Raw genomic sequence first — 25,395 nt, forward strand, 5'->3', positions numbered from 1 at the left:
CAGATCCTGAGATCACATGGTGTTCTGTTACATAAAGCATCAAGAGAGATTAAAATCTTCACGATTAGGTTTTCAAATCTCAAACAAATGCATCTTCTTTCAGCACTGCCAAATTCGCCAAGTCTCAAGCTGATTCAGCCTGCTCCCACTTTTTGTAAAGCACATGTTAATTGCTACAGGTAGCTAATTCTGCTTAGAGAAAGGCAGCTGAGTTGTACTGTTACTCAAATCAAAGTTCCAACACTTAATGGCAACTGTAATTAGACACAGAATCGACAGTACCCACTTTGGCAGAAATACTTTACACAGGCAAATCCTATCCCTGACTGCTATTATAACAAGAATCTGTGACAAAGTTACAGACATGCATCTAGTTACAGTCTTCTGCAGGCCAGATAAAGACAACGACTCATCACGTATCAAGCCCAAATTCAATCAAATATTGCATATTCTTCCTCGCAGAAACACAGCTCACCATAAGGAATTTTTGGTGCATTGTAGGACATCTATACCATGTTAACTACAAGCCTACTTGCATAGGTAGCATTATCCAACGTTGCTTCAATGTAAACGTATTCCTTCCTCTATCATGGTGAACACTTTTCAGTGCGAACAAGAGTCAACTGCCCATGGTACATTGTAGAGAAATGAACAACCTTCACTTTCCTAGTCTACACGTGAGCTGGAGAGCCAGAGGGAACCCCTTACGATGGAAATAGCCGGCTACTTGCAGCATGTGTGCAGGAACCCCCGCCACAGAAGGGAGCATGGGCACTGATGTACACTCTTCCGTCAGACCGAAACCACAAAAATGCAGACAAAACCAGAAATCAAACCTAGCAAATGTTACTTGGGCTTACCGCTGACTGCTAAAGCAATGTCAGATGTGTTTCCTCAAGATTTGCCTTGTAAGACTATGTAGGAAAGAAACCAAATGGAAAGGCCAAACAAGTTGGCTCAGAGCACAGCCATGTACTATTTAACTGCATTTCTGTTGTACCTTGCCAAGGCACTGAAGAGGTGACTGATGGTAAGAGAAGCAGGTAGTATACAATAAAAAGAAAATAAACTGGCTTGGGGGAGGGAGGGGTAAAACCAACCCTACTTATTAGAACCAACAAGTCTACCATCACACGAAGGAAATATTTTGGTTAGGAGGTGGAAAGGAAAGCAAGCAAAAAGAAATAATGCAAAAAATATTTTTTTTCTGGGGGTGAGGGGTGCAGTGGGATTAGTTCCCCATTCCCAGAGCCAAGAGGAAATTCAGGTAATTTAAACTGGGCATCAGAGCTACTAACTATGAAGCAGCACAGAATATTTCTAATGGTCTTCCCAGAGTCTGGTATGCCTGGCTTATAAGGACAGAGCATCACGTTCCTTTTAAAGCACACCAGGGAGATTGAAGCAGACAAGTTACACTTAACAATAAATGTTTCTCCCATTACATAAAATCCCTCTCCCTCAGCAGAGTATGGAAATGGGCAACAGCCACGGCTCATTTGAGCATTCTCCTCTCACTCCCACCAAAAAGCCACGGAGGTGGGACCACTCAGATGGCGAAGCGCTTGTACTCCAGGATCTCGGTCCTTGGAGAACAGGCAGACAGGTATAGTGGCCCTACGAGAGGGATGCTTGCTACTCCTGAAAGCTTCAAGTGGAGACTAACATGGTACAACCACATATAGAAGGCGGGGGGGGGAAATGATTTGTAGAAGGAAGTGGACTTTCAACAGGTTTTCAAGGAACAGTAAGCTAGGAGTAAGTAACAGTAAGCCATCTTTGTTGCCTGTATTCCCCTCTATAAAGCTGCACAATTGACATTCGCTAGGAAGACGATCTTTCTCTGTGACTGTTGTGCATATAGTACATTCACTGGTCACAGCTGTTTTCCAGGATGTCTAAAACAATGAATCCACATTGTGCTGTGTTGGAGCAGGAAAGGGATGAAAGCAGTGATGTTAGCCTTTCCCGTGGACAGTCTTTACTTTCTCCTTTCCTATTCCAAGATGCCCTCTGAGCAGGAGCTCCATCAGGGCTGTGTCAAGGCAGTTAAAAACAAGATACACTAAGTTGTGCACATCTGACCAACACATCACTCAGCTCCAACACCGCTCTGACTCAAATCTGGGTTTCCTTTATAGCCAGAAGGATCATTAAATGTTAGATTACATGGTGGGGGGGAAATCAATTTTTTAAGAGACACAAATCTAAGCACTGAATATAATTTATGAAAGATAAATAACCAACTGTACTATCATCTCATGCCCACTCAAAAATAAAAAAAAATACTGTAAAAAGCTATCTTTCCAGCATCCTCCTCATGAGCTTATGCTAAAATCCTTTTAATTTGCTCTGCTTGTTAAAAGAAGTCATGCCAGAGTCAGTTTGAAAATGAAAGGCAAATATATATAGGGAGATATAGATATGCATGCATGATGCAGGACTACTGAATATATTCAGCTGCTTCATCCTGCAGAGAAGCCCACGAAGAGAAGCCATAGGTAGCTCCATCTCTGGTAACACTCAATGACTTTCCTCATACTTTAGCCCCAATTCTAGTGATGACTTCACAGTAAGGCAACACTCACAGGCTTCATTTGATGCTAATTCTCCAATTATACCAAGTAAAATGGTTTCTATACCACTGATCTAAAAGCAGCTAATTCCAACTTATCACCTTTTTATTTGGGGGGGTTGTGCCCCAGAGGAGTCTTACCAGTTCCATTTATCACCTTCATGAAAAACAGCAAAGGATTTGCTTTGTCAGTTACCAGATTGAAACCAAATTAAATGTTAAAACATAACCACTTCAGAGGCAGGTATTCCAGTAATTTCGTGATTTTTCTCGTAAGCATTCCCATAAATTTGACAATTCTGGTTACAGTGCATTCAAGTAATTAAAAACATTGTTCAGTTATGTGTAGGTCAACAACTTACAGGTAATAGAAACCACAAAGAAATTGTAAGTCAACTGGATTAACTAAGCAATGGAACATTTTTACTGCTTTGAAAAATAGCCTCTAGCTGCAACTGAAAAATGCCTGAAGTACAAGGATCTTCTTTCTTCTCCTGTCACATTCAAGAATTCAGCACCAAGCTATGCTTTCCTTCCTTTGTCCTGAACCATTGTGGCTGTTATATAAAGTGACAGATTGCGCACAGATGAATTATCACTGTGGGTACACTAGGATGTCAGATATGCGTAAGTTTTAGCATTTAATGAAACAAAAAACAACAAGATTTCATGCATGATAGCATCAGGGTACCTAGGTTCCCCCCACCCTGCCCATACCTCTTATGCCCAAAGGGGAGGAGGGAGTGTATTTCGAGATACTTAACTTGCAGTACTCCTTGACAGTTTTGCTTAAAAAAAACCCCAAACAAACCAACATCAGCCCAAGTTTAGATTTAATTTGGTAAGTGAATGAATCTGGCATTCAGCCAACAGAATTTACTGTTTATGTCAGTCTGAATGAAGTGCAGCACTTGAGCACAAATTCCTGAGCATGTCACACATCACTGAGTTAGCTGACATACCTTCATGGGGTAAACATTTAGCAGGTTCATTTTCCGCATGCTATAGAAGACTTCAGAGACAGCTTGAATAATCCAGACTTTACCATAGGAAAAAGCAGAAAATAAAGCACAAGCCAACCTTTAGACTACATCCATAAAAAGCCCTCCGGTAACAATGTCAATTTTGATGCGATGCAACAAACTAAGAATGAATTTAAAATTCCGATGTGCATACAAGTGCTTGACAAAGCAGAAAATATACCAGACAAACATTCAAGCTCTTCTGGAAGCTTTAAAGTTACAAACATGCAATCCTTAAGATATTTAAGGGTTAAAAAATTACTAAAAGAGTGATCCGAGACTGATAAAAGCCACCAGTATTCAGGATTCCCAAAGTTTCTTTTGTGATTACAGCACAGTCTCCAAGACTACTACTTTAGGGCTTCAAAAAGAAAAAACTTTTATATGAAGCTACAGTGCTTATTGTTATTGGAGATGCCCCAGATACAATTTGCATCATAATATGGGGTTTAATGCTTTGTTCCCCGCCCCTCAACTTAAATCAATCTTTATGGAGTACTTTGGCACAGAGTGTTTTGCAAGACTGCTAGTCAGTGACAGCAGCACACAAAAACCAAATCTGACTTCACAAAATACTCATTAGAACTCATCAGTGAAGCAATGCATGCTGGATTATCAAAGGAAATAAAACTGAATGAGAAAAGGTAAAAAGTACAAAAAGCTGTACAAAGACATCTGCACCATAATGAAAACCAAAGCACTGAAGTGAAAGACAAGTGCGTGGATGGCGGGTTGGGAACTATCTCATTCCCAAATGCTAGCAGCAGTCACTGCTGTACCTTTGCTGTCTTTGTATTTTGAACAGATGTAATAAAGTGCAGTTAGAGAAGATAGCTTTATTTCAGTCCATCATTAAGCAACTCAAAAAAAGTGTGTCTTTAGCTATTAACATCCTAATTGAACATCTGAGGAATATTCTTACACATCCTTCATAGTCATCACCAAGCAATACATCAGGTAAGGCTTTCAGTTACACAAAGATAAGCATTACAATTGCACAGGATTAGTCTGTTGTTTTACACTTAATTTTTATTTTCATCTTGGTACCACTCCATACATTGCCAAAAAGCAAATCCTCCCTATGTGAAAGATCAAGAAACACATACAGGAAAAATCATACTGGGTCTGAAACACCCATATAGCCCAGGAGCCACCTCTAGGCATGGCCAGAGGCAGAGGCCTGGGGGAGAACCCAAAAAGGCAGGCAGATAAACACAACTTTCCTACAGTATCCTCCTGTCAGCAACCAGCAGCTTGAGCAGTTTGTGCACAAAAAGGAATAACTTAGTGCTTAATATCTCAAGGGAACTTTCTTCCAAGAACTGGTCCAGTTGTTTTCTTTTAAAGAAATTACACACACCACATAGTTCTGAGACTTTGAAAAACTCTGGTTGGCTAATTCTGAGTTAATTACCCAGGGAAAAGAGAGTTTCCAAACTACCAAATACGAAGCATCAATCACCCTGGCTACTGAGGAGATATGAATTTGAATCTCTAGAGCAGACCTGACTTAAAGAACACACATTATGAACACCTGGAAGCCACCACAAGCATGAAGGAGCAGCTACAGGGAGTCAGTCTTCTCCAAGAACCACAGTGAGCTATCTGCAAGCGAGTGCTTTACATTCCACTAACTGAAGTCACTGAACTTCTAGCATTCAGTCATACAAAAGAACAAATGTCCTCAAAGTGTATTCAAGCTGCGAAACTACGTTAGCATTGGGACAAAGAAAAATGTTTTAAAAATTGAGTAAAATATCTTCAGGGGAAGAAATAATTTTGAGCATTGGTACTGAATATGTATTGCCAACTGAAATATTTACTGGTTACTGCTTTTTGTACTGTAGAGATCAGTAAAATCAGATTCAGGAGACATGCCTAGCACCTCTACTTCTACAGGTAAGGCATCTCTTTACCCTGGCTATGCTATGCTATCCTAGTCTAAAGGGAGTGCTCCTTTCCTTTGCTGTAGCACCTGTGAAATCCAAACCACCAGAATCTCTGATTAACCAGGAGCCTGATTAACATGGACTGACACAGCAGCTCCACATTTTTTTGCTGCAAGGGATTGTCAATTTATTTTGCACATTACATCAGCTGAATGCAAAATTAATAATGAAGGATTTATGGACATTCAGCTAGATTGGAGGGGAAGGAACCCCCAACACACAAGCACATGCGTTTGGTTGTGTTGGGTTTTTTTTTTTTTTTTTGAACCTAGGTATGCAAAAGAAAACTTCAGAGAACTATGAAGCTGCTAGTCATACAGTCCATGAAATAGAGCCTCACAGTTCAAGGTAAATTAATTTCAACAGACAACTGCAGCACGAAGCAGGACTCTCAAGCCTTCCTACAGAGAAGGCTTTCCTATTGAGAAAACCTTCACAGGACTATTCCAACCCAATCTGCATCCTGCCCACACCTCCAAACTGAGACTGGTCACAAGGTATGGGCTAACAGGAACCAGTTACAGCTATTTCTGGTTACCAGAAACTCCTCGGTAACACAGGAACTTTATGAGACTAAATTACACCTGACATTCCTTAAGCATTTGGTGACATCCATATTAAAGGAGTAAGTTAAATTACAACAATGTAGTTTAACTATTATTGAGAGAGGAAGAGTTTTTAACTCTACAGCAATCCTCCTCCAAGTTGTTCCTTTCTTTCAGATTCCAGACAGCAGCCTGCACTCAAGCAGCAGTTCAGGCCCAAAAAGCTTTGGGCTCTGTGATGCTAGCATGTTATTTTTAACAAGTCAACCTGTTTCAAAAAGGAAGCAAGTAGCAGAACGATGCAGCATCACCTCTGAGACACTACACAAACAGAAATTCATACAGGAGTAACCAACCCCTTTTGGTATCGAGCACAGCAGTTGTAACATGACTTTCAACGGTCTAAAGCAAGCTGCGGAGACCAGACAGATGGGGCTTCTCTGCCACACTCAACTTTTTCCCATGGAGGAAGCAACACTTTGCCATCCTGATTCTCTTCTGCAATTAGGCCAAAGACTCTGCAAGGTGAGATCTAGCTAAAAAGTGATTCTCTGATGCTTAACCAGAATAAACCCCTCCAGAAACCCACTGCTACCAACAAGAAGGCCACTCTCCCAGGCCCAAGCATTCAGCTCCTGGACCACCAGGACCGGAGGTACGGCAGCAGGACCTCTCAGCAGCAGCACGACGCAGGCGATGCAGGCGCGGAAGGAAGAAGGGTGTCACTTGCTGCTCAAACTGAAACTTCAGGGTCTGACAAGTATTCTGTGCATAATCTGTTCTCATACAAGTAATTCTCACAGTGCTGTGAAACCTACTCAAATACACTGATTTCTCTGAATGTATGCAAGTGCTTAATGAGGTTTGACAGGAAAACAGCAGCAACAAAACAACACCGCAGGTAGCAAACTGAATACCTTGCCATTTTAAGCCACAGATACTGTAAAGTTTTTTCCTGCAATGAATCCCATCAGTGGCCCACCATGAATGATTAAGCCACATTAGTTCAAGTGTCAGCAATACCCTAACGTTAAGCATTAGTTCCTTCAGCAGGCATTAGAAGACACTGCTAATCCTACACTTGATTAGTTCTACTGTGAACATTTAACTCCTACACAGCTCTTACCCTATGTCTATTTTGGTATTCTTATAAAGTGAATGTATTCAGCAATGTTCATTTCAGAAAAGACTGAAAGTCACAACCTTCAGTTTTCTTATCTGGCCACGTAATAACAGCAAGCGGTTCTGAAATTAGCTGCTTCTGACAAAGCATTTTCTTCTGAAACCTTCTGACTATATTTTCATTTCTTCCCTTATCAGTAGGGAACACAGAATGTGACAACATTGCAGATGTGCTGAAATACCCCTCTTTTAAACCAGAAATTGGGACTTCAGTTCCATAACCAGTAATCATCAGTCGTTTTTTGAAATTAATTGCTCTAATCAGGTAAGTAAAAGTGATGGAGGTTATTTGGGAGACCAAAATAGAGGTTTGGAAGAGTATTACTGCATCTCACAGAGGAACAGAGATTATTTTTATATACGCTACTATTAACGAGACTGAGAAATGTATTTATCATTAAAATAAACATTAAATAACAGAATCATAAAAAAACCATCTAACTACAGATTTGGAAACTAGAAAAACATGTCAGTGAACTAAAAGATATAATAGTGAGGAGAAAAGAATAGAAATAAAAAGGCAAGTGGAAGCAGGGAAGGAACAGGGAGAAAAAGTAGACAGAGGCAACAGCAAGGAGAGCAAGGCATTAAAGACAGAAGGGTCAGGAACCACATGAGGGAGTGAAGAGGATAAAGGAATTATGGGCTAAATATACCCAAAAGAAAGGTAACAGCAGATGTTATTTTTTTGGTACATTTAATACAACATCTGAAAAACAGAAAGAGCATTTCTGGAAGTGCTGGGTTTTTCTGGAAAAAGAGAAATATAGGAAGGGAAGGATTAAGAAACTAAATCTACAGCGAGCAGCTGCCAAAGCCCTGCAATTTCCCTTGGCAGACCAGCACTTCGATTCATTACCCAATGCCATGACATCACTGTCTTACAATGACAGCTTTTGGAAAAGAGGAAGAAAAGGGAAAAAAAAAAAAAATCAGAAGTTTCAGATTCTCAATCTCTCTTCTCTGCATGAGCAAAAACAGCCAACCTGTGACAACTCTCCTTAGTGCATGCTCCAAATACAATGTACTGGAGAAATACTTCAACCTGTCCAAGGTACAAGTAGTAAAACAGTTATGTTAGCCAAGATCTTTACGTGGCTCAGCTTACCCCACTGGAAAGGGCTAAGGTTGCAATGCTAGGGTAGCTTATTCCAAAACAACTCATACAGCTCTGAACTGTGCTGCCCTGCACTTTGTAGCCATGCACAAAAGCCTCTCCACCATCAAGTTTCTCCTGCCTGGAGCACTGCAGTTCAGTATCACACCAACAGCCCACTAAGGCAGCTGCCATTCCGTAGAGGTGGGTTAAACAGTACAGCAATTAAAAGCAAAAAGCCAGCCCACACCCACCTTTCCACAATCACAACTGATTCAAGTCACCACAAGCATGAGGATTTTTTAAGAGAGTGGCACTCTGTGTGAGCTCCAAACAATACAGGGCTATTTTCACTCCTCTTCAGAGCGTGGGGAGGAAGAGAGAGCGAGCAGGAGTTTGAGTGGGGAGGACAGATGGACGGACACAAAGCTAGTTTACTGACCTATCTGCATTTCAGCTGTAGTTAATAATGGCTAACACTTCACACTGTTCACTGAAAAAAATGCACCAGAAGCAGTAAGGACTATGGGTTCTAAATGTATTCCAAAAAGTCTCTGTACCTCTGGCTTCTGAATACCAATTTATCAAGTTCTAAGAACTGAGAGTTCTTGTTTCCAAGGTGCCTGAAAAAAAATCAAAGTTTATTACTCTCTCCTTCAGCGAACAGTTCAATATCCCATTAAACATTTGCGGTGATCCCTATTGGTATATACATACCGATCTAAGTCCAAAGATGTAAGTAATCTGCTCAGGCATTCATGGCAACAGGCTTTCCATTGACAAAGGCTGAACTTTCCATGTTTTAATAAAAGGCACGAACGCAGCTAACAAGACCAGTTAAATAACATTCTTTTCCTCTCACTCCATTACACATATTCCACTATTGTATTTCACAATGGGCTCCAACTAATTGCCATGAAAGGTCCTCCTACTTCATCCCACCCACACGTTCTTGCCTTCTCCTTTGCATTGGATCTGATGGAAAACCAAAAATTATTACCTGCTATACCATGTGAACAATATAAAAGTGAAAGCAGAAATGAGTGACTGGCAGAGAGGGAAGAATGAGAATATAAAAACATTTTTCATTCAAGGCTGCTTTCCCCTTCCTTACACACACACACAGGCCAACTCCACTATCAGCATAAGGTCTTCAGGAAACACCAGACAGGAAGCGCTACCACCAAAAAGCAAACATAAAATTTTGTTGTTATTATTGTCTAACTGGATGTTTTATTGTTGTTGTTGTTGTTAAAAGGGGAGAAGAAACAAGAAAAACAGATAAGGAAGAAAATATTCAGGCCATTTTCCTGGCTAATCATCTTTTCTAATGATGCCCATCATGGCAGTAGGGTTTCCCTTTCCCAGTCTACAGCTAAGTGTGGCATGTCTGATTTAAGATTCATTGCAAACTGGCAAGCAGAGGGCATGCTCAGTAAATACAGATACAAACAGACTGATATTTACCTGTGTCAGAAGTTTATCAGAACAGTTGAAGAACCACATTCCAAAGAAGATAAGCAGGCAGGCAGAAAGGACAGCAGAAAAGAGAAAAAAAATCTAAATTATAATCAAAGCTATCATATTAAGAGATACACAACAGCAAGTACAATTAATATTAAACCTGTTACTTCAAGGTTACTTGAGAAGTGACTGAATCATTTGTGCCTAGGAACAAAGAGGTATTGACACAGATATAGCATTATCCAACTATTTTATTTAAAAAAACTATGGCTAAGTCATGGATTTGTCACTGTGACACTGTCTGGTCCATTCAAAGGAACCCTTCAAGAAAAGCACATGATTAAAAAAGTCTGTTTGCAATTTTACTGAAAGTAATTCATATATTGGCTATCAAGAGGTGCTTCCCAAAGCTCACTAACATAGGCAAGCTTTGATGTCTAGAGGGTAGCACCCAGCCTAAGGCCCACTGTCCCTGCCCTTCCCTCCACTAATCACAGCGGCAGCCCAACACAATGAATGTCCCGCACTAAGGTTAGCTTTTATAAGTATCCTCCACTCTTATAAAGCAGTTTTTCCAGTGGCCAGCATAAGCCAAACTCTAAAAGGGAAGCTCATAAAACAAACAAAAAACCCACAAACAAAAAACCCACAAACAAAAAACCCACAAACAAAAAACCCACAAACAAAAAACCCACAAACAAAAAACCCACAAACAAAAAACCCACAAACAAAAAACCCACAAACAAAAAACCCACAAACAAAAAACCCACAAACAAAAAACCCACAAACAAAAAACCCACAAACAAAAAACCCACAAACAAAAAACCCACAAACAAAAAACCCACAAACAAAAAACCCACAAACAAAAAACCCACAAACAAAAAACCCACAAACAAAAAACCCACAAACAAAAAACCCACAAACAAAAAACCCACAAACAAAAAACCCACAAACAAAAAACCCACAAACAAACAAAATCAATTCAGTGGACTAAGAGAATTCTGGTAGCTAAAAGCCATTAGGCACAGCACCTAACAACATTCTGACTTCACAAGGTTACTCAACCTGATGCCCTTACTGTGAAAGAGCTTAGTAGCACTTTTTCTGTTCCTGTGCTTTGTTCTCCTGGATTCTGACCCTGTCCACTTCTCCTTCCCCACCTCCCCTGTATTCTTTTCTCTGTCCTTTCTGGTACTTTTCCCTTTTAGTACACTGGCACACAGTAAACCTTCCAGGTGTTTCCCCGCCACCCACCAGAAGACACAATTGGCCACCAAGTTCCAAGCATGAGGGTAGTGTAAGGAGATCGGTTGAGGGTCAAGGGCAACAGATACCAAGCATGAATAATTCATCCGAGCTATGGCTGTCTCTGTAGAGAATGGAGAAAAATTGTTCCTCCTAGCGTACCACACTGTAAAGAAAGCTGAGATCCACAGCACACAAAAAAAGATCAGTCTGGCACCTCTAAAAAAGCCAAAGGTATTGGGGAAAAAAAAAAACCCAACACCCAGCAATTAAAAAACTTTATATATTATCCTGAACGACACAGACTAACCCTAAAACCATTTTAAGTTCAGATATTTTTACATTCAGCTCAACAGCTCTCAAGAAGTGCTCAAAAATCCAACAACTCCCATTGCCCTCCAGAAGAACAGCTGGTTTATGTTTTTTAAAGACCCGAACCTTTGTTCAATTGCACAGCAAAAGGTATCTGAAGAAACTGGAACATTACCGTCTTAAATCTGTTTTATCACTTGGCTCAGTTATTTTCTTGCCAACCTGAATTAGGGGAATTAGATAGTTTTCAGTCTCAAATTGCTGATTATGCTCATGTATAAAAGTAAGTTTTTACTAGAATTAAAAGGTATTCCACCTAGCACATTTTGTTTTTTAAAGCAAGTGGTTATTCATGCTGACTTGAGACTCCCTTCGTTCACCAGTTAGGGGGCTGCTTTTTTCTTCTTCAAGGCCTCTATTTGTAGAATAGCTCAGCTGCCTATAAAACACTCCTATGTCTCCATACAACAACCATGAAAGACAAATTACCCATTTTTGATACAAACACTCCTCTAAATGTACAAAAGCATCTTTTTCTGGTTTTCTTATTCTTTATCTCTGCACCAACTTAGTTTTATATTAAGATGAAACTGCCGCTGATAACAGGCACCTAAAACAGAAATGCACCTCTTAAAAAAAAAAAATCAAAACCCAAAACTATCCTTTGACCATGTACATAATGTTTGCGGAAAACCAAAGAGGTCATGCGTATTTTTAAACTTGCCATATAGCACACTGCACACAAAAACAGGAATCAGAAGTGCACAATGATTCCAGAAATGTGACCAGAAAGTCTGCAGTCTCACTGCAGGAAGGCTCAACATTATCCACGCCAACCCTGCCCCGGAGGGCTCTTTATATGTGGAATTAACTTTCGCAGTCATGACAAGACAAAAAAGCCTCCCCATTTACAACTGGGAACTTGAACATGAAAGATATTTTTCTCCCACTCACTATTTCTCTCCCAAGCATCACGGAATTCTATGATTCACGATTCTACTTGGGATTTATTCAATGACAACAATAATTAAGGATACCTTGAGAGTACCATACCTGAGCGAACTGTTCCAATACACTACATGACTGACAACACAGCCTCAGCAGAATATAACCCAGACCTGGCAGTTTTGAAGCTTTTTCTGCCTTTCCTTCCTTTGATGCTTCCCTCCTGTCAGGGTCTGTGGGCTTGGAGAGGCAGTCACTCCTCTAGTCAGAGACACACAGCTGGTTTGCAGAGGTCGGGCAAACGCCTAATGATGACTTCTCCCCAGAAGTCTAGCTCTAAATATCTTCTATGTTAAAAGCTAAATAAAAATTAAATTTAAGTAAGCAACCCCAAACCAGTACTCTGCAGAATCAATCACTACCATACGTAAATGCAAAATAGCCAGATGTGGCATCAGAAAAAGCAACTGCAATGCTATTAGCTACTTCCATCAACCACCCCACAAAATATAAGGTATATAAGGTCAGTGGAAAGCTCTGCCTAATTTACTGAGTACCATTTCACAACTGTCATATGCCAGCAGTCTGCATCCCTGTAGATCATAGTGGAGCATCACCGCTCCTTCCCTCAACCCACTGTTGTTAGTTTGGTCAGATGCAGATACAGCTGTGTTTCTGACTACCTGTACATGCAGATAGGAGTTATTCTTGACCAAAGCTGTTCTGGTTTTTACTGGCTATCAAATGGTGTTCAGACTGAATCCTGCTTCTGATGAAACAATCTACTTAGGAGTAAAATTCAAATCAACAGTTCAGGACATTTAAGATCTCATGGGGAAAATGAAGACGCCAAATTGTGCAAATGCCTCATATTCTGCCTACTTTGTTCACTCTGCACAGCCACCACTGAACTCCACCACCTTTTTTCAAGGAAATGAGGACTTGACCCTCTTCCCCTCTGCAGGGCCTTTCCGCTGGTACCGCATTCATCGCGGCTGCACTCCAGAGATTAAGCTTCCACCAAGAAAAAAAGCCACAAAACCTCAAGTTATGGCCAGTTTCTCGCAATTCCTGAGGATGCCACTTCCACACGAACACTGCTTTACTTATCCTCTCCGCGTTAACTCGACAAAATTTGGAGAATTTAGAAAAAAGTCTAGGGCCGAAACGTTCCTTCGCTGCTCAAACCGTTCATTCGCACCCCTCGGCTGCCGACGGCGCAGGAGGAAGGAGGGAGGCCAGCAGTAACTCAACCCCGCCACCTCCTGGCCGCTGCCGGAGGGAAGCCGCGCTCCTCTCCGCCGCTCCGTGCACGGTGGGCTCGTCCCCCCACCGGCTCTCTGCACGGATACGGATTTTGGGGGGCAGAGGGGGGGACACAGAGAGGGGGGACGGGACGGGACCCCTTCCCGTAGGCGCCGGGAGAGCTCGCCCGGCCGCGGGGATCCGCCGGCCGGGCCGGTGCCCCGCCGGGGCCGCGAGGGGGCGCCGTGGTGCCGGCCGCCGGCGGGCCGGGCGCCGGTTAAAGCCCGCAGGGCTGCCCCGGGAGCTGCGGGCACGGAGCGGCTTGTATACCGGCCCTAAAAACTCGCCATAAAGCGAACAAATCGATCACGATACACCCCCAAATAAAACGGGATGGAGCCGTCCGAGGTCTCCTTCGTTCCTCCGGAAAAAAAACGTTGCGTCGCCCTGAAAATAGTCTGCAAACACAGACCCAACCGGCCAGTTTTGCCTGCGTTCACACAGGGAATGGGCCAGAAGTACAGACACAGAAATATCTCTTTTTTTTACACAGCGGCTGGGTATGTAAGAGCCTCTGACCCCCGCGACAGCACTCGGAGGTGCTGCAGACAAAATCCAACTCGCAGCGCAAAGCGGGTTCTTGGATGACAGTGGAGCATGGCCTGGAGATGGGACACAGGGACCTGCCGGCCACATCTGTCCCCAGCTGCTCTCCATCCCCCCCCCGGCCCAGGCCACGCACCTCCTACCTGGTTTTTATATCCTCCTCCAGTTCATTTTCTTTTACTACAAGGTCAATGCATGAAGACCATGCCAAGGGGAAGCTTGCAGGGACAGAGAGCCCTAGAGAAAACCTGAGCAAGTAAATCTTCACCCTGGGCCATGCTGCCACCAGCAGCTCCCCTTGTTGACTGCCCGGAAAAAGTGGGTGCCTCCGGGACACAGCACCAACCCCACCAGCGTGCCCCTTCCCCAGGGCATCCATCAGAGTCACTTGCTGCACTTTCAGGTCTAAAAAGAGCTCAGGGCCAAAACCTGTGTTGGTTTTCCTGCTGAGTAAATATTTAAGGCTGTGTGCATGCAGAAGCCCAGATAAATCTCCGCTGTACTTCAAGTGCATAGAGGAAGCCAGCGCAGCTCTGATTGCAGGAGCCTGCTTGTGAATGGGGGCAGAAAGAGACCGTGATCCGAATCAGACTGGGAGCACACCATGTTTTTCTTGGGAGAGTTAACCTCCCAAACACCACAGCGGACAGGCTGCAGTACACCACACTTGCCAACTCAAGTCAAGCTAGAACAATGTCCTCCCTTCCCTCAGTCCTCTCATCAGCGACAAAGCCACAGACAAGGCTAGCAAGGTACTGGTGTCACACCAGAACATCCACACTTGATGAGAAAGGAAAAAAAAAAAAAAAAAAAAAAGAGCATTTCAATTTATGGAGGCATAACTTGTAAGAGAGACCTACTTCCCCCCCCTTTCAAAACACTGGATTCACAATATGTTTAAAAATCCTTCTCCCTTCCCCACTGAAAAGCCAATGTCACTTCTCAGATTAAAGTAATCCTTATACTAATTGGATTACTAGATTCCCTCCGGTGTCTTCCTGAAAACTCCCCTAAATTTACTACTTTCCATTGCTAGGAGGTCATTAGCTTACCCACAACAAACATGCCCACAGCATTGCAGCTTTATTGAGAAATGACCCTCATCCTTTGTGCCAGCCTCACAGCATATGACAGAACAAAAAAAAAAAAAAAAAAAAAAATCCAAAGAGTTGTTTTAGCCAAAGATGCCAAAGGGTCATTGCACTCTCTCCCCCCAACCCAGTCCAGCTTTGCTCACTGGCAGTTACCTTTGAGCAAGTACTAAGGCAGCAAGACGCTGCGCACTCAAGTCCTGCCACTATTCCCATGGATACTATGAGGAAGAAACAAGTCCTTGCTGAACCTAGATTAAGAAAACGCACACAAGCATGTGTGTGTATATAAGCACACAAGTGAGGTTGTTATGTCAGAACGCACAGATTTTAGAGAGTCTTAATTTCCGAGACTTAGAAGTATATTCTAGCAGTGAAAAAAGTCAGATTTTATGATTTAAAAAAAAAAAAAATGCTTCTTATGAAAGATAGGAAGCTTAAAAAAAAAAATAGAGTACTCCACCATGCAACCATTTTCAGTGCTGATAAGTATGTAATTCAGTGTTTTTCCTTTTTATGAACACCCAACACTTGAAGGTATTGTTTTTTGTTTTTTTCCTTCCTTTTTTCTGTTTGTTTGTTTTAACAGAGCATCAGCCAACATGGCAAAGGCTTGTTCTTCAACTGCCAAAAGCATCACTAGTATAAAAGTGATGTCAGCACTGTTTTGTTAGTAACGTTGGCCTTCCTCGAAGAGGCAGAGCATACACATTGCCAGGTCAAGCATTAATGGAAACTATTGTTAGTTTACTTAGCCCAGCAGCGTGAAAGCTCCTAAGACAAGACAACATCATCAAAAAAGCCCTGGGATCACCTCAAACAATCACTCCAACTACTTCTGAAGATCCATATGCTCAGAAATCCAAGTGACTGAAGACATGGCAGAGGTAATCACAAAAAAAGGGATTAAGTCTTGACTTTTTTGCGCTCCTCCACCTCACCTTCCCCCTCGCTGACTTACCTACACACGCACTGGAACACGGTATTTTGCAGAAAAAGATGTGCCTGCAAGATTGTGAACTCAATTAAAAAAAAAAAAAAGCCTTTTTTCACAGTCTACCCTTCCAAATTTAGTAATGAATCAACTGTCATAACAGGATTTGACACAAGAGTCTGAATCTTTTGTTACTGTGCCAAGCTAGAGCTTTGTCTACTACTGTAGTTTCAATACTGCACGTAGACTCCATGAGTTATCTGATCAAAATCGTATTTACACTTTTAATTATGAAAGCAATGTTTTATTCAATTATTTCAGTGAATTGCCTTAGTTTTCCTGGTTACTTTCTTAAGTGGCTGAGTTCTTTCTACTCTCTACTTTGCATAAAGTTACAAGAAAACTCTCTGAAAATGGACCTTGACCGGGATGCACAGAAAGAAGAATACTGAAGGGCAAGCATTCTTAACTGACCAAATGTCTTTTCCTATAGGTTCTGCCAGTTAGAGAATTGAAGTTTACATCTTTAATGTATGGGAACAAGTAATGACACAGCAGGTCCAATAAAAAGAAAAAAAGCAAGAAAAGTAGCTAAAAATAGAAGCCTTCGAAACCACTTAGTGAAGTATAATAATCCAGGTGCTACCAACCACAGAATAATAGAAAAAATTAGATTGGAAGTGTTCTTTGGCTTTCATGTAGACCAACATCCTGCTCAAATGAGGGCTAGCTTCAAAAGTAGATCAGGTTGCCTTCCGAAGCAACTGAACAAGAACAGACAGACCTCAAAGTTCATGAGCACTACTACCCTGACAGACCACCACAAGTTGCGAGGTGCCATCTGAAAGACTCAGCCTTAGGAATGCTGAAGAGCAGCAAACAAAAACGGTGCAGACTTCATATGGACCTTGCAATTCACATCAGCAACCCTCAACTAAAACAGCATGAGTTATTTTCTGAAACAGCAGAAAGGAAAAGAACAGAGCATCAGAAGAACTAGCAATCGGTTCCCAAATATTACAGTTCTAGGATATGAGAACCAGGAAAAACTGTATGGCTCATCAAAAGTACAGTTACAGAAGTACAGCAGGCAACTCCTCAGAACATACCTTATATTAAGCTATGTTTTAAAAATTACTTCAGCTATTTGGCTTCTGCACTCCTGGTTGGAGGCCAAACCAGAATCTCAGCTCTCCAACAGCAGTAGCCTTTAGCATGTCATACCCATTTTCTTGCAACAGTTTAAGCTAAGAGATCACACTAGCCTGAAAAATAAGAAGTATAAGTCTTCTCCCTCCTGGATGTTTTTAAGGAGAGAAGTCACATTCCCTCAGTCTTCCAGGGTAAACAAGGCAGCAGCTGAAGAGAGCAAGAAACTCAGCACATGAAACCTTTTCAGAAATGCCCAAATTAAATTTGAACTGCTGGGGGGGGATATCAAAGTGAAAAGACGACCAAATACATCAGTCACATAGAAGAAGGCAACTGGTTTTATGGTATTGTCCCAGATGAAACCCTACTTGCTTGCCTTGCAAATGTAAATATGACTAGGTTCTAGCTCCAAAGCACCCAGAAACCAAGAACAGTTTAACTGTTTAACACCAAGACAGTGTAACTGTACCACCATATCATGCTAATAAGATCCAATTACATATTTAAAAACAACGGTCGCAAACAATTATGTTGTAATTAGGTATGATGTCATCATCCAGGGTGCAGACAGCACTGAAAGAGGCTATATCCAAACTGGCAAGAGAGATCCTATTTAAAAAACAATGGCAAGAGACTGATCCAAAACTTTAATGCTCTGAAGACTGCAGACTTAAGACTAAGTACAATCCATTTTAAAAATGCCAGGTCTGTTTAACAGGCAGCTATAGGCAATATTAAAAAAAAAAAAGCAGGTGAAAATTAGAATACTTTGGTCTTAACTTTATGTTAAAAACCTGCCTATGAATCTGCATGAGTTTTATATGTTTTGGTGCTGTTCTGTAACACTCAAATGACCACTTCTACAAACACCTGCATATCTTGGGACTATTCCCTTCATAACATATCACCCTGTTTCAGTCCAAATGTTTAGATGAATGCTGCCCGAACTAAACCACGATTAACAGTTTGTTAAAGTGCAAAGATACATATTTGATTAGTAACTCTGTGGGTACTGCTCTCTACAGTCCCTTCTGGAACTCAAAAGCAAAATAAAGCAGAAAATGACAACAGAAACACTGACATTAAGAGATGTAGAAATGAATTTAAGAGACATAGAAATGAATTTCACCAATGGCTAGTTCAGGAAAAAAAACCACAGAAGAACGCAGTGTACATGAAGTATGAAGACTACATAAATGAACTGGAGACACACCTTAACCTTATATCATCCCATTTAAAATCGCCATGTTACACAACTACAATTTTAAGTATTTTCAAAGTCTATTAAGACCCAGTTACTTTTTGAATCCCAAGCACTCTTGCCTGCACTGACTGCCAATAGTAACCACACACTTAACCGAATGTCTTTCTATAGCTTCTATGAGTTAGATTGACATTTCTACTGTTTCAATAACTTGATGGTCACAAAGTTATGACAGAATTTTCCTTTATTTAATGCTAGAAGTTGTACTCCAGACTGAGCTCTAACAGCAAGGTTAGAAACGTGCTAGAAATGTTTGCAATACATGTTTGCTGAGGTTAAGAATAGCCCAAAGATAAGCAGTTGCCTAAACTTGGCAGTTATGAACTGGGACTCTACACAGGCACAAAACATTCTTCTGATGCTCAGACTCATTTGTTCTCAAACACCGACTGTCCCGGCTCCAAAGCCGTACAAAAGTTTAATGAGGTGACAATCCCCTGCTGTCACAAAGTTTTGAGATATTCAGGTCACAGAAAAAAAAAAACAAAACCCAACCAAAAAAACCCCCATGGGTAATCTGACACAACAGGAACTCACTGAAGAGAGTTAGATAATAGGTGCTGGGAGTTAGGTTTTTCTCATAAAGATAAAAATCCTGGGTTTTTTCCCAACTTTAAAAGAGAAGGCTCACACTTGGTAGCAGAAAACGTGCATATTTGATCCTTGAATCTTGGGGAGGATTTAAGAAAACCTCTGATAAACCCATTCTTTTCAGGGGAGTCACCATTCATAATCATTTCTTTACCAAAGCTCTCACAGAAGCTTCAAACATCTTAAAGACAGTCTTACCTTTATATGCATCCATATTAAAACTGGACTTGGAGATGTAGGTTAGCAGGGAAAGAAGAGGTGTAGCAATGCATATATCATCCATGGTGATTGAGTAAGTCTGTCTTTCATCAGCAAGAGTGCCATATTGAATTTATCTTCATTAACAGCATAGAATTTCCCATAGCATTTGTGGGAAATACTGATTTTGCAAATTTAGTAGTATTTGATCTCACATGCCATCTCTACCATTTCTCCTGAAGCCACTGTAATGCTATAGCTACTAGAAAAATAACTTAAAGTCATGGCAGCAATAAAAGAATTCCCTCAGCCCATAAAATACATCCATTTTGTCTACAGCGAAACACGTTTTTTTTTTATTTTACGTTCCACTTTCAAAAATAAAGTATACCGAAGGCCTTGTTTGTACCAGTAGAGCCCATCAGACTCATTATTTCCATTTAAAATTGATGTAAGAACATTCATAAACACCCTGAATACAGACACACTAACAGTAACTTGAGTAATTGTACCTGCCCGCTCCGCATCAATTTTATTTATCACCAGTTAGCGTAACATGTAAGGGTCCATTAAGTTCAAATGCTTCCATGTTAGAAAGCTGCACTGAATCATTTTTCAACTGATTGTAATTAAATAGGACTTTTCCCTAGAATTGGTGATCAGTTCTGAAAGCAGATCATGCACAACAGGACAGATTCTTCACCTAAATTAGTCAGACATTGAAGTTCTTTCATCTTCTTCCCTTTTTTCATAGATTCTTACTAGGAAGTACCCAGCTTTCCATTCATTTTAAAAGCAAAACCAGAAAAAATGGCATTTTGGTCTCTGAAAAGACAAGAGTGTTCTATTTTCAGTAAAATCTTCACATCAGTATGCAAGACCATTACACTGTCATTACGTTTCACAATCATTAAGAAAACAGAACTTCCAGATTAACAAAGGGCAGACACAACAATCTGGACATCTCATCACATGCAATGGACAAAAATTAAGTGATCACAATTTAGACTCAAGCTTTACTGTCTCCCTGTCTGCACACAGAAGACAGCTTTTCATTCTTCTCTAAAATAGCTGCATCTCAGAATTAGCTTTCAATGGAAAGTTACTCTAGCTAGTGATGGATACTACCACTATAAATACTTACTTGAAATAAAGTGATGGAATAAGCTGTTAAACTAAATGGAAGACTTGTTTTCATCCTCAGATTGACTCTCAAACACACTAGACATAATCAACAGTATGATCCTCAAATATTAGCTAATAAAAATGCCAAAAAACCATGAGAATTAACAAAAAAGTTAGCAGAGTCAGAAAGGCAGATCTATAAATATTCAACATCTACCAAAACACAGGAGAGTATCATCAACACAGAATAGCCAAAATTACATATATAGCATAAAGAGTATCAAAGATTTTTATTCCTTTCTTGCACTAAAGAGCATAGAAGAGAGTGAGAATTTCATTCAGTTTCTCTCCCCCCATATCATGGGATAGAAATTTCATGTTTTCGTCTAGATAATTACTACTTTTGTCTTTTGTGAATTATAGTGTCACCCATTTCCAACTGAAACCAATGCATTTATTAGCTTAAGCAAGAAGGATTTGGGCTTCAAGTCATTAAGTATTTCAGAAATATAGGTTAGCCTATCTATAATTAGCATTCCTGATGATTTAAACATGGTTTGATGATTACTAAATTCATCGTCTTTAAATAAACACTTCTGACTCAGCATCAGCAGAATAGAGACATTTTCATCAACTAATTTAGCTTAAGACTTTTTGGCAAGCAAGAATAGGAAAGAACCAATACTTTTATAAGATCAGTGAAGGCAGGAATAGGCATGCAAGTATGCTAACAAGTAAAAGGGAAAATATTATCATGAAACTGAATCCAGAATCACTGCAGACAATTGTTCCCATACTCCAGTGTTCTGCATTTTCAAGTGAGTAATCAGTAAGCAGACACTACATAGACAAAAAAAGTTCTTATCTAAGTATTCAGGTAAGGGACCTACCCTTTTTTTATTATGATTAAATACTAACATGCTTTAGAAGTCAAGTTGTATCTTGTAGGAGCTAACAGAATATAAAATGCAAAACATTTATTTCAGTACTTAGTGGTCAACGAGGATGAAGCTAACAACTTCTGAATCAAAGATTTAATCCCATAATGGAGCCACAGTGTTCAGTTGCCAACGATGAGCAGCAGTCATCTCAGCAAGTCACCTGCTAAGCAAGCCAGGAAACAATACAAAAATAAAAAGCGCCAAGTATCCATAGTGGAAGAATGTACGAAGAGTGAAAGGACATGTGCCCACTAAGATCCTCAACAAACAAACAAAAACCAAAATCAGGTACTAGAATTATTTCATCGGTTCATTATTGTCCAGAATTGAGACCTTCCCACAGCTCTCAAAGATCTGACCCATATTCCGAGGCCAGATCCAGAACTTCACAGGTCATCTGAAACACAAAATCTTGTTTCCAATACATCGGTGTCACACAATGTATTGTCAATCTTTCTAAACACTCACAAAGAGATTTTTTCAAAGATTCATATAATCCTTTACACTAGTTTATTGATAATACATACACACCCCAATAACTGCACTAGAACACAAGTCATTTTGCATATCAAGTCTTAAAGTCTGTTTTGTCTACAGACTCCTTGGAAACTTGGTTTGCATAACACATTCCTTCCAAAAGACTCCTCTGCTGAAATTACTTTCTGGTTGGTTTCTTTTTCTTTTATTAAAGATGAGGCAGTTCTCTTCTAGTTTCAAAAACTCAATCTAAATTTTTTTATCTTGAATTCAGCAGAGGACCCTTCCTTCCATCTTCATGAAGCAGGCATTCCACCCTACAGATTTTAACCGAAATCAATCCTTTCCAGATTCAGTAACCCCCTCAGCTTTTATATATTGCATTGGCTTATTTATTCCACATGGCACATGAACATATCAGAGACCTTTAACTCTCTTTTCTAGTGTGTTACATCAGTCTTCAGCTACTAGGCTGCATACCGTTCCTCAAATAGCACAAGTCATTCAGATTTTTTAGCAGTACTTACACATGAAGCAAACCATTCCTTATTTTCCCCTACATCAGTTGCTTTAAAATAGATGAGACCTTAGAACGATGCTGAGTGTCTAATGTGAGCTTCTCCAAAGGTCTGACCATATTTTAAAAACAAAACAAAAAAAAGGTGACAAGCGTATCTGTACTGGGTACAAGAATATGGCTGAATACAATAGCAACCTATTTACACAGTGCCTGTGACATTTTGAAACAGCCTTGCAGCAAAATATCTGGGGCTCCACAGAGTGCAACAGCATCAAACATTCACTCACCTGCTTACTTCAAGTAGCTTTCCACATTCCCTGTTGGTTTGGTTTCAGTTTTTTTTGTCTGGTGGTTATTTTTTCCAGCCAAATAAGTGCTAAGAGAATTCACCAAAGCAAAATATTTTTTAAAAGCTGTCAACTTACACAAGATTAGACAGCATTACTAAAGAACAGTTCAAGTATCTAGAAGGTTTTATGAATAATGGCTTTTGTTCAGAAGAAGTTTTTTATGTCATTACAGAGAAACTTATTACAGGTTTAATATGATTTGCAACCTCCACTAAACCAAAATAGAGGACTATCTCGGGAACTGGAGACACTTAATTACATGCTGCTTGTCTGGATTTTTCTTCAGGGGATGCATGTGGGGAGAAGGCTTCAAGGTCAGATTTAGGACCCTGAATTTTGCCTAGAGTAGTCCAAAACCGAAGCGTAACAATAATAAATAAATGACAATATGCTACCAAAAAGATTTCATTAACATTCTGAAAATCCACTTAGTAGAGGTCTAGCAGGGGAACAATGCTGTCAAACACTGTATGCCCACTTAATGTTGTATTTTAAACCAAACTTTATCTTCCAAATTATGTATGTTCAAAGTTAGTTATAAATGGTGTAATCTCGGGCTTCTGACTTTCTGTAAGCCACAGCATCCGTAAATCTTTACATTAAAATAATTTTGTTAGTCCATTATACTACTAAATTTCTTATGCTTTTCGTCAGCACAGTACATTTGAAAACTGAAGTCAGTATCTCCTGAAGTAAATGCTCTCAGATGTTCAGTTTGGGCTTTAATAAGGAGAGATTTTTCAAAGAGCCTCAGCATCTCTTCTCAGACCCACATCCCTTTATTCGTAGCTGCCAAATCCAGCAGCCCAACGGAAGCGACGCAGCCCCAGCTCCCTGCCCCAAGGTCCAGCCCAGGAGCGAAGCTGAGCACACGTTCCCTATAGGTGCACACGCAAAAACACGTGCACAGCACATACGTACACGGCTGGCCACACAGGGCAACGCAAACTCAGCACTTTGGGAAACACAAGCAGCACCACTGGCCTCCTCCTGCTCCTCTCTGATCATGGTTAAAGTCCATTAGGAGAATATGTACATGTGTGCGCACACATAGAGGGAACATGGATACCCCTATAACTGGCCTTGGGCTCACTCTGGGTCTCCCTAGCAGCTGTCCCCAGACCCTCGGTCCCCCCAGCTGCCAGCACGTGGCACACGAGCCCCTGTGGTCCCACTCCAGTTGCTGGTACTCACACCCCCTTGCAAACATGTAGATGCACTCGCTATGGATCCCTCCAGGACATGGCCTTGGACTCTCCGTCTACCCAGCAGCAGGTCCCCAGAGACTCTTGCCTCCGGTTACTTCATGCACAGACACACACACACAAACTGGGGTCTCCCCAGCAGTTGGGCTAGACTCCCAGTTCCTCCAGTAGCCAACTCCTCCAGCTGTCTCCTGCAGATGCACACATGTTTTGTCTGGACTTCACAGCCACTCCCAAGCCTCTTCTACTCCCTGGCTAGTCCTGCTTCGTAGTCCCTCGCGATCACACGCTGACACATGCACTCCCGCTTGACCCAGCCACGTGGGCCCTTGTCGCCGATGGACTGACTCTACCTGCTGACACTGAGACCCCCACAGGCACACGCAGTAGGCAGCCCCTTACCCAAGGAAACAATTAGAAATATAGTTTAATGAGAAGACAGGCCAGATTGTGCCGATGAGGACAGGGCATGGCCAGACAAACATACAGTCCAGCCACCTGCTTACACACAACCAGCCCCCTTTACCCCTTGGCCCCTCTATTTTGCCCATGGTTGTTCTTTCCCCCAAAATCACCCCAACCCCTCCTTTCCCCAACCTTGCTCCCTCCCCTAAGCATCCCATGCTGAGCTGTGTACAATCCCAAAACGTTCTTCCCTGTGTCCCATAACAAGTCCCACAGCGACTCTACCCCCCTTCCCAATCTGCAAGCTGACCCCGCAGAGTCTCTCCATTTTACTCATCAAGTGTCTGTCACCCAGGTCCCCGGGGCTGATATCCCCAGTGACAGCCCTGGCAGGAGCCAGGTCAGGGGCTTCTTTCTCCGACAAGGTTACTGGGGTTCCCCCGCCTGCCGCTGTGCCTCAGGGCTTCGCCGTGCGCACGCAGACAAGCCTTTTAATCACATAACCTATCACCCTCAATATCTCCAGACTGAACATCCAAAGCCGTTCCAAGAGTATTTATCAAAGCCACGAAAATAACATTTCAAAGTTCAAAGCTAATGTGTTTGGAAAATCATCATGTTCACCACTTGTTTTAAGTTGTGGGGTTTTAGATTAAAAAACACAAGCACATTATTTATCAGATTTACTTACTCAAGTTGTTGCTCTTAAGTGTCAGGTGCTTGCTCATGTGTAATCCTAATAAACGTTTTCCAACAGTTATCAGGCCACTTAAGTAATACAAAAAGCACCACATACCTTGTTGACCATATCATATTATATTTGCTTTATAAACACTCATGACTGTTAATGTTATTGCTAAGCAACTGGACTATCTACCATACAGTATTTGCATAGCACTGTCTATCAGCAAACAAATGATTTTGAACTCTTTTAGTTCACAATTCACAGAATTACA

General features: G+C 41.1%; 1 protein-coding gene across 4 annotated transcripts in view; it reads right to left on the reverse strand.

Annotated features, from left to right (window-relative positions):
• The window catches only part of TSC22D1 (TSC22 domain family member 1), a 96,979-nt gene that overhangs the window by 17,198 nt on the left and 54,386 nt on the right, over nt 1-25,395 (reverse strand). Inside the window, exon 2 of one of the 4 annotated variants that reach the window (XM_052786083.1) lies at nt 9,817-9,836. The exons of the other annotated variants lie outside the window; for them this stretch is intronic. Within the exon in view, the coding sequence (XP_052642043.1) occupies nt 9,833-9,836 (4 nt within the window). The 3' untranslated portion in view covers nt 9,817-9,832. Of the gene's footprint in view, nt 1-9,816; nt 9,837-25,395 lie in introns of those variants that run through there. 4 annotated transcript variants of the gene reach the window in all.

This window comes from Harpia harpyja, chromosome 4, assembly GCF_026419915.1.
Source record: "Harpia harpyja isolate bHarHar1 chromosome 4, bHarHar1 primary haplotype, whole genome shotgun sequence".
NCBI classification, from domain to species: Eukaryota; Metazoa; Chordata; class Aves; order Accipitriformes; family Accipitridae; genus Harpia; species Harpia harpyja.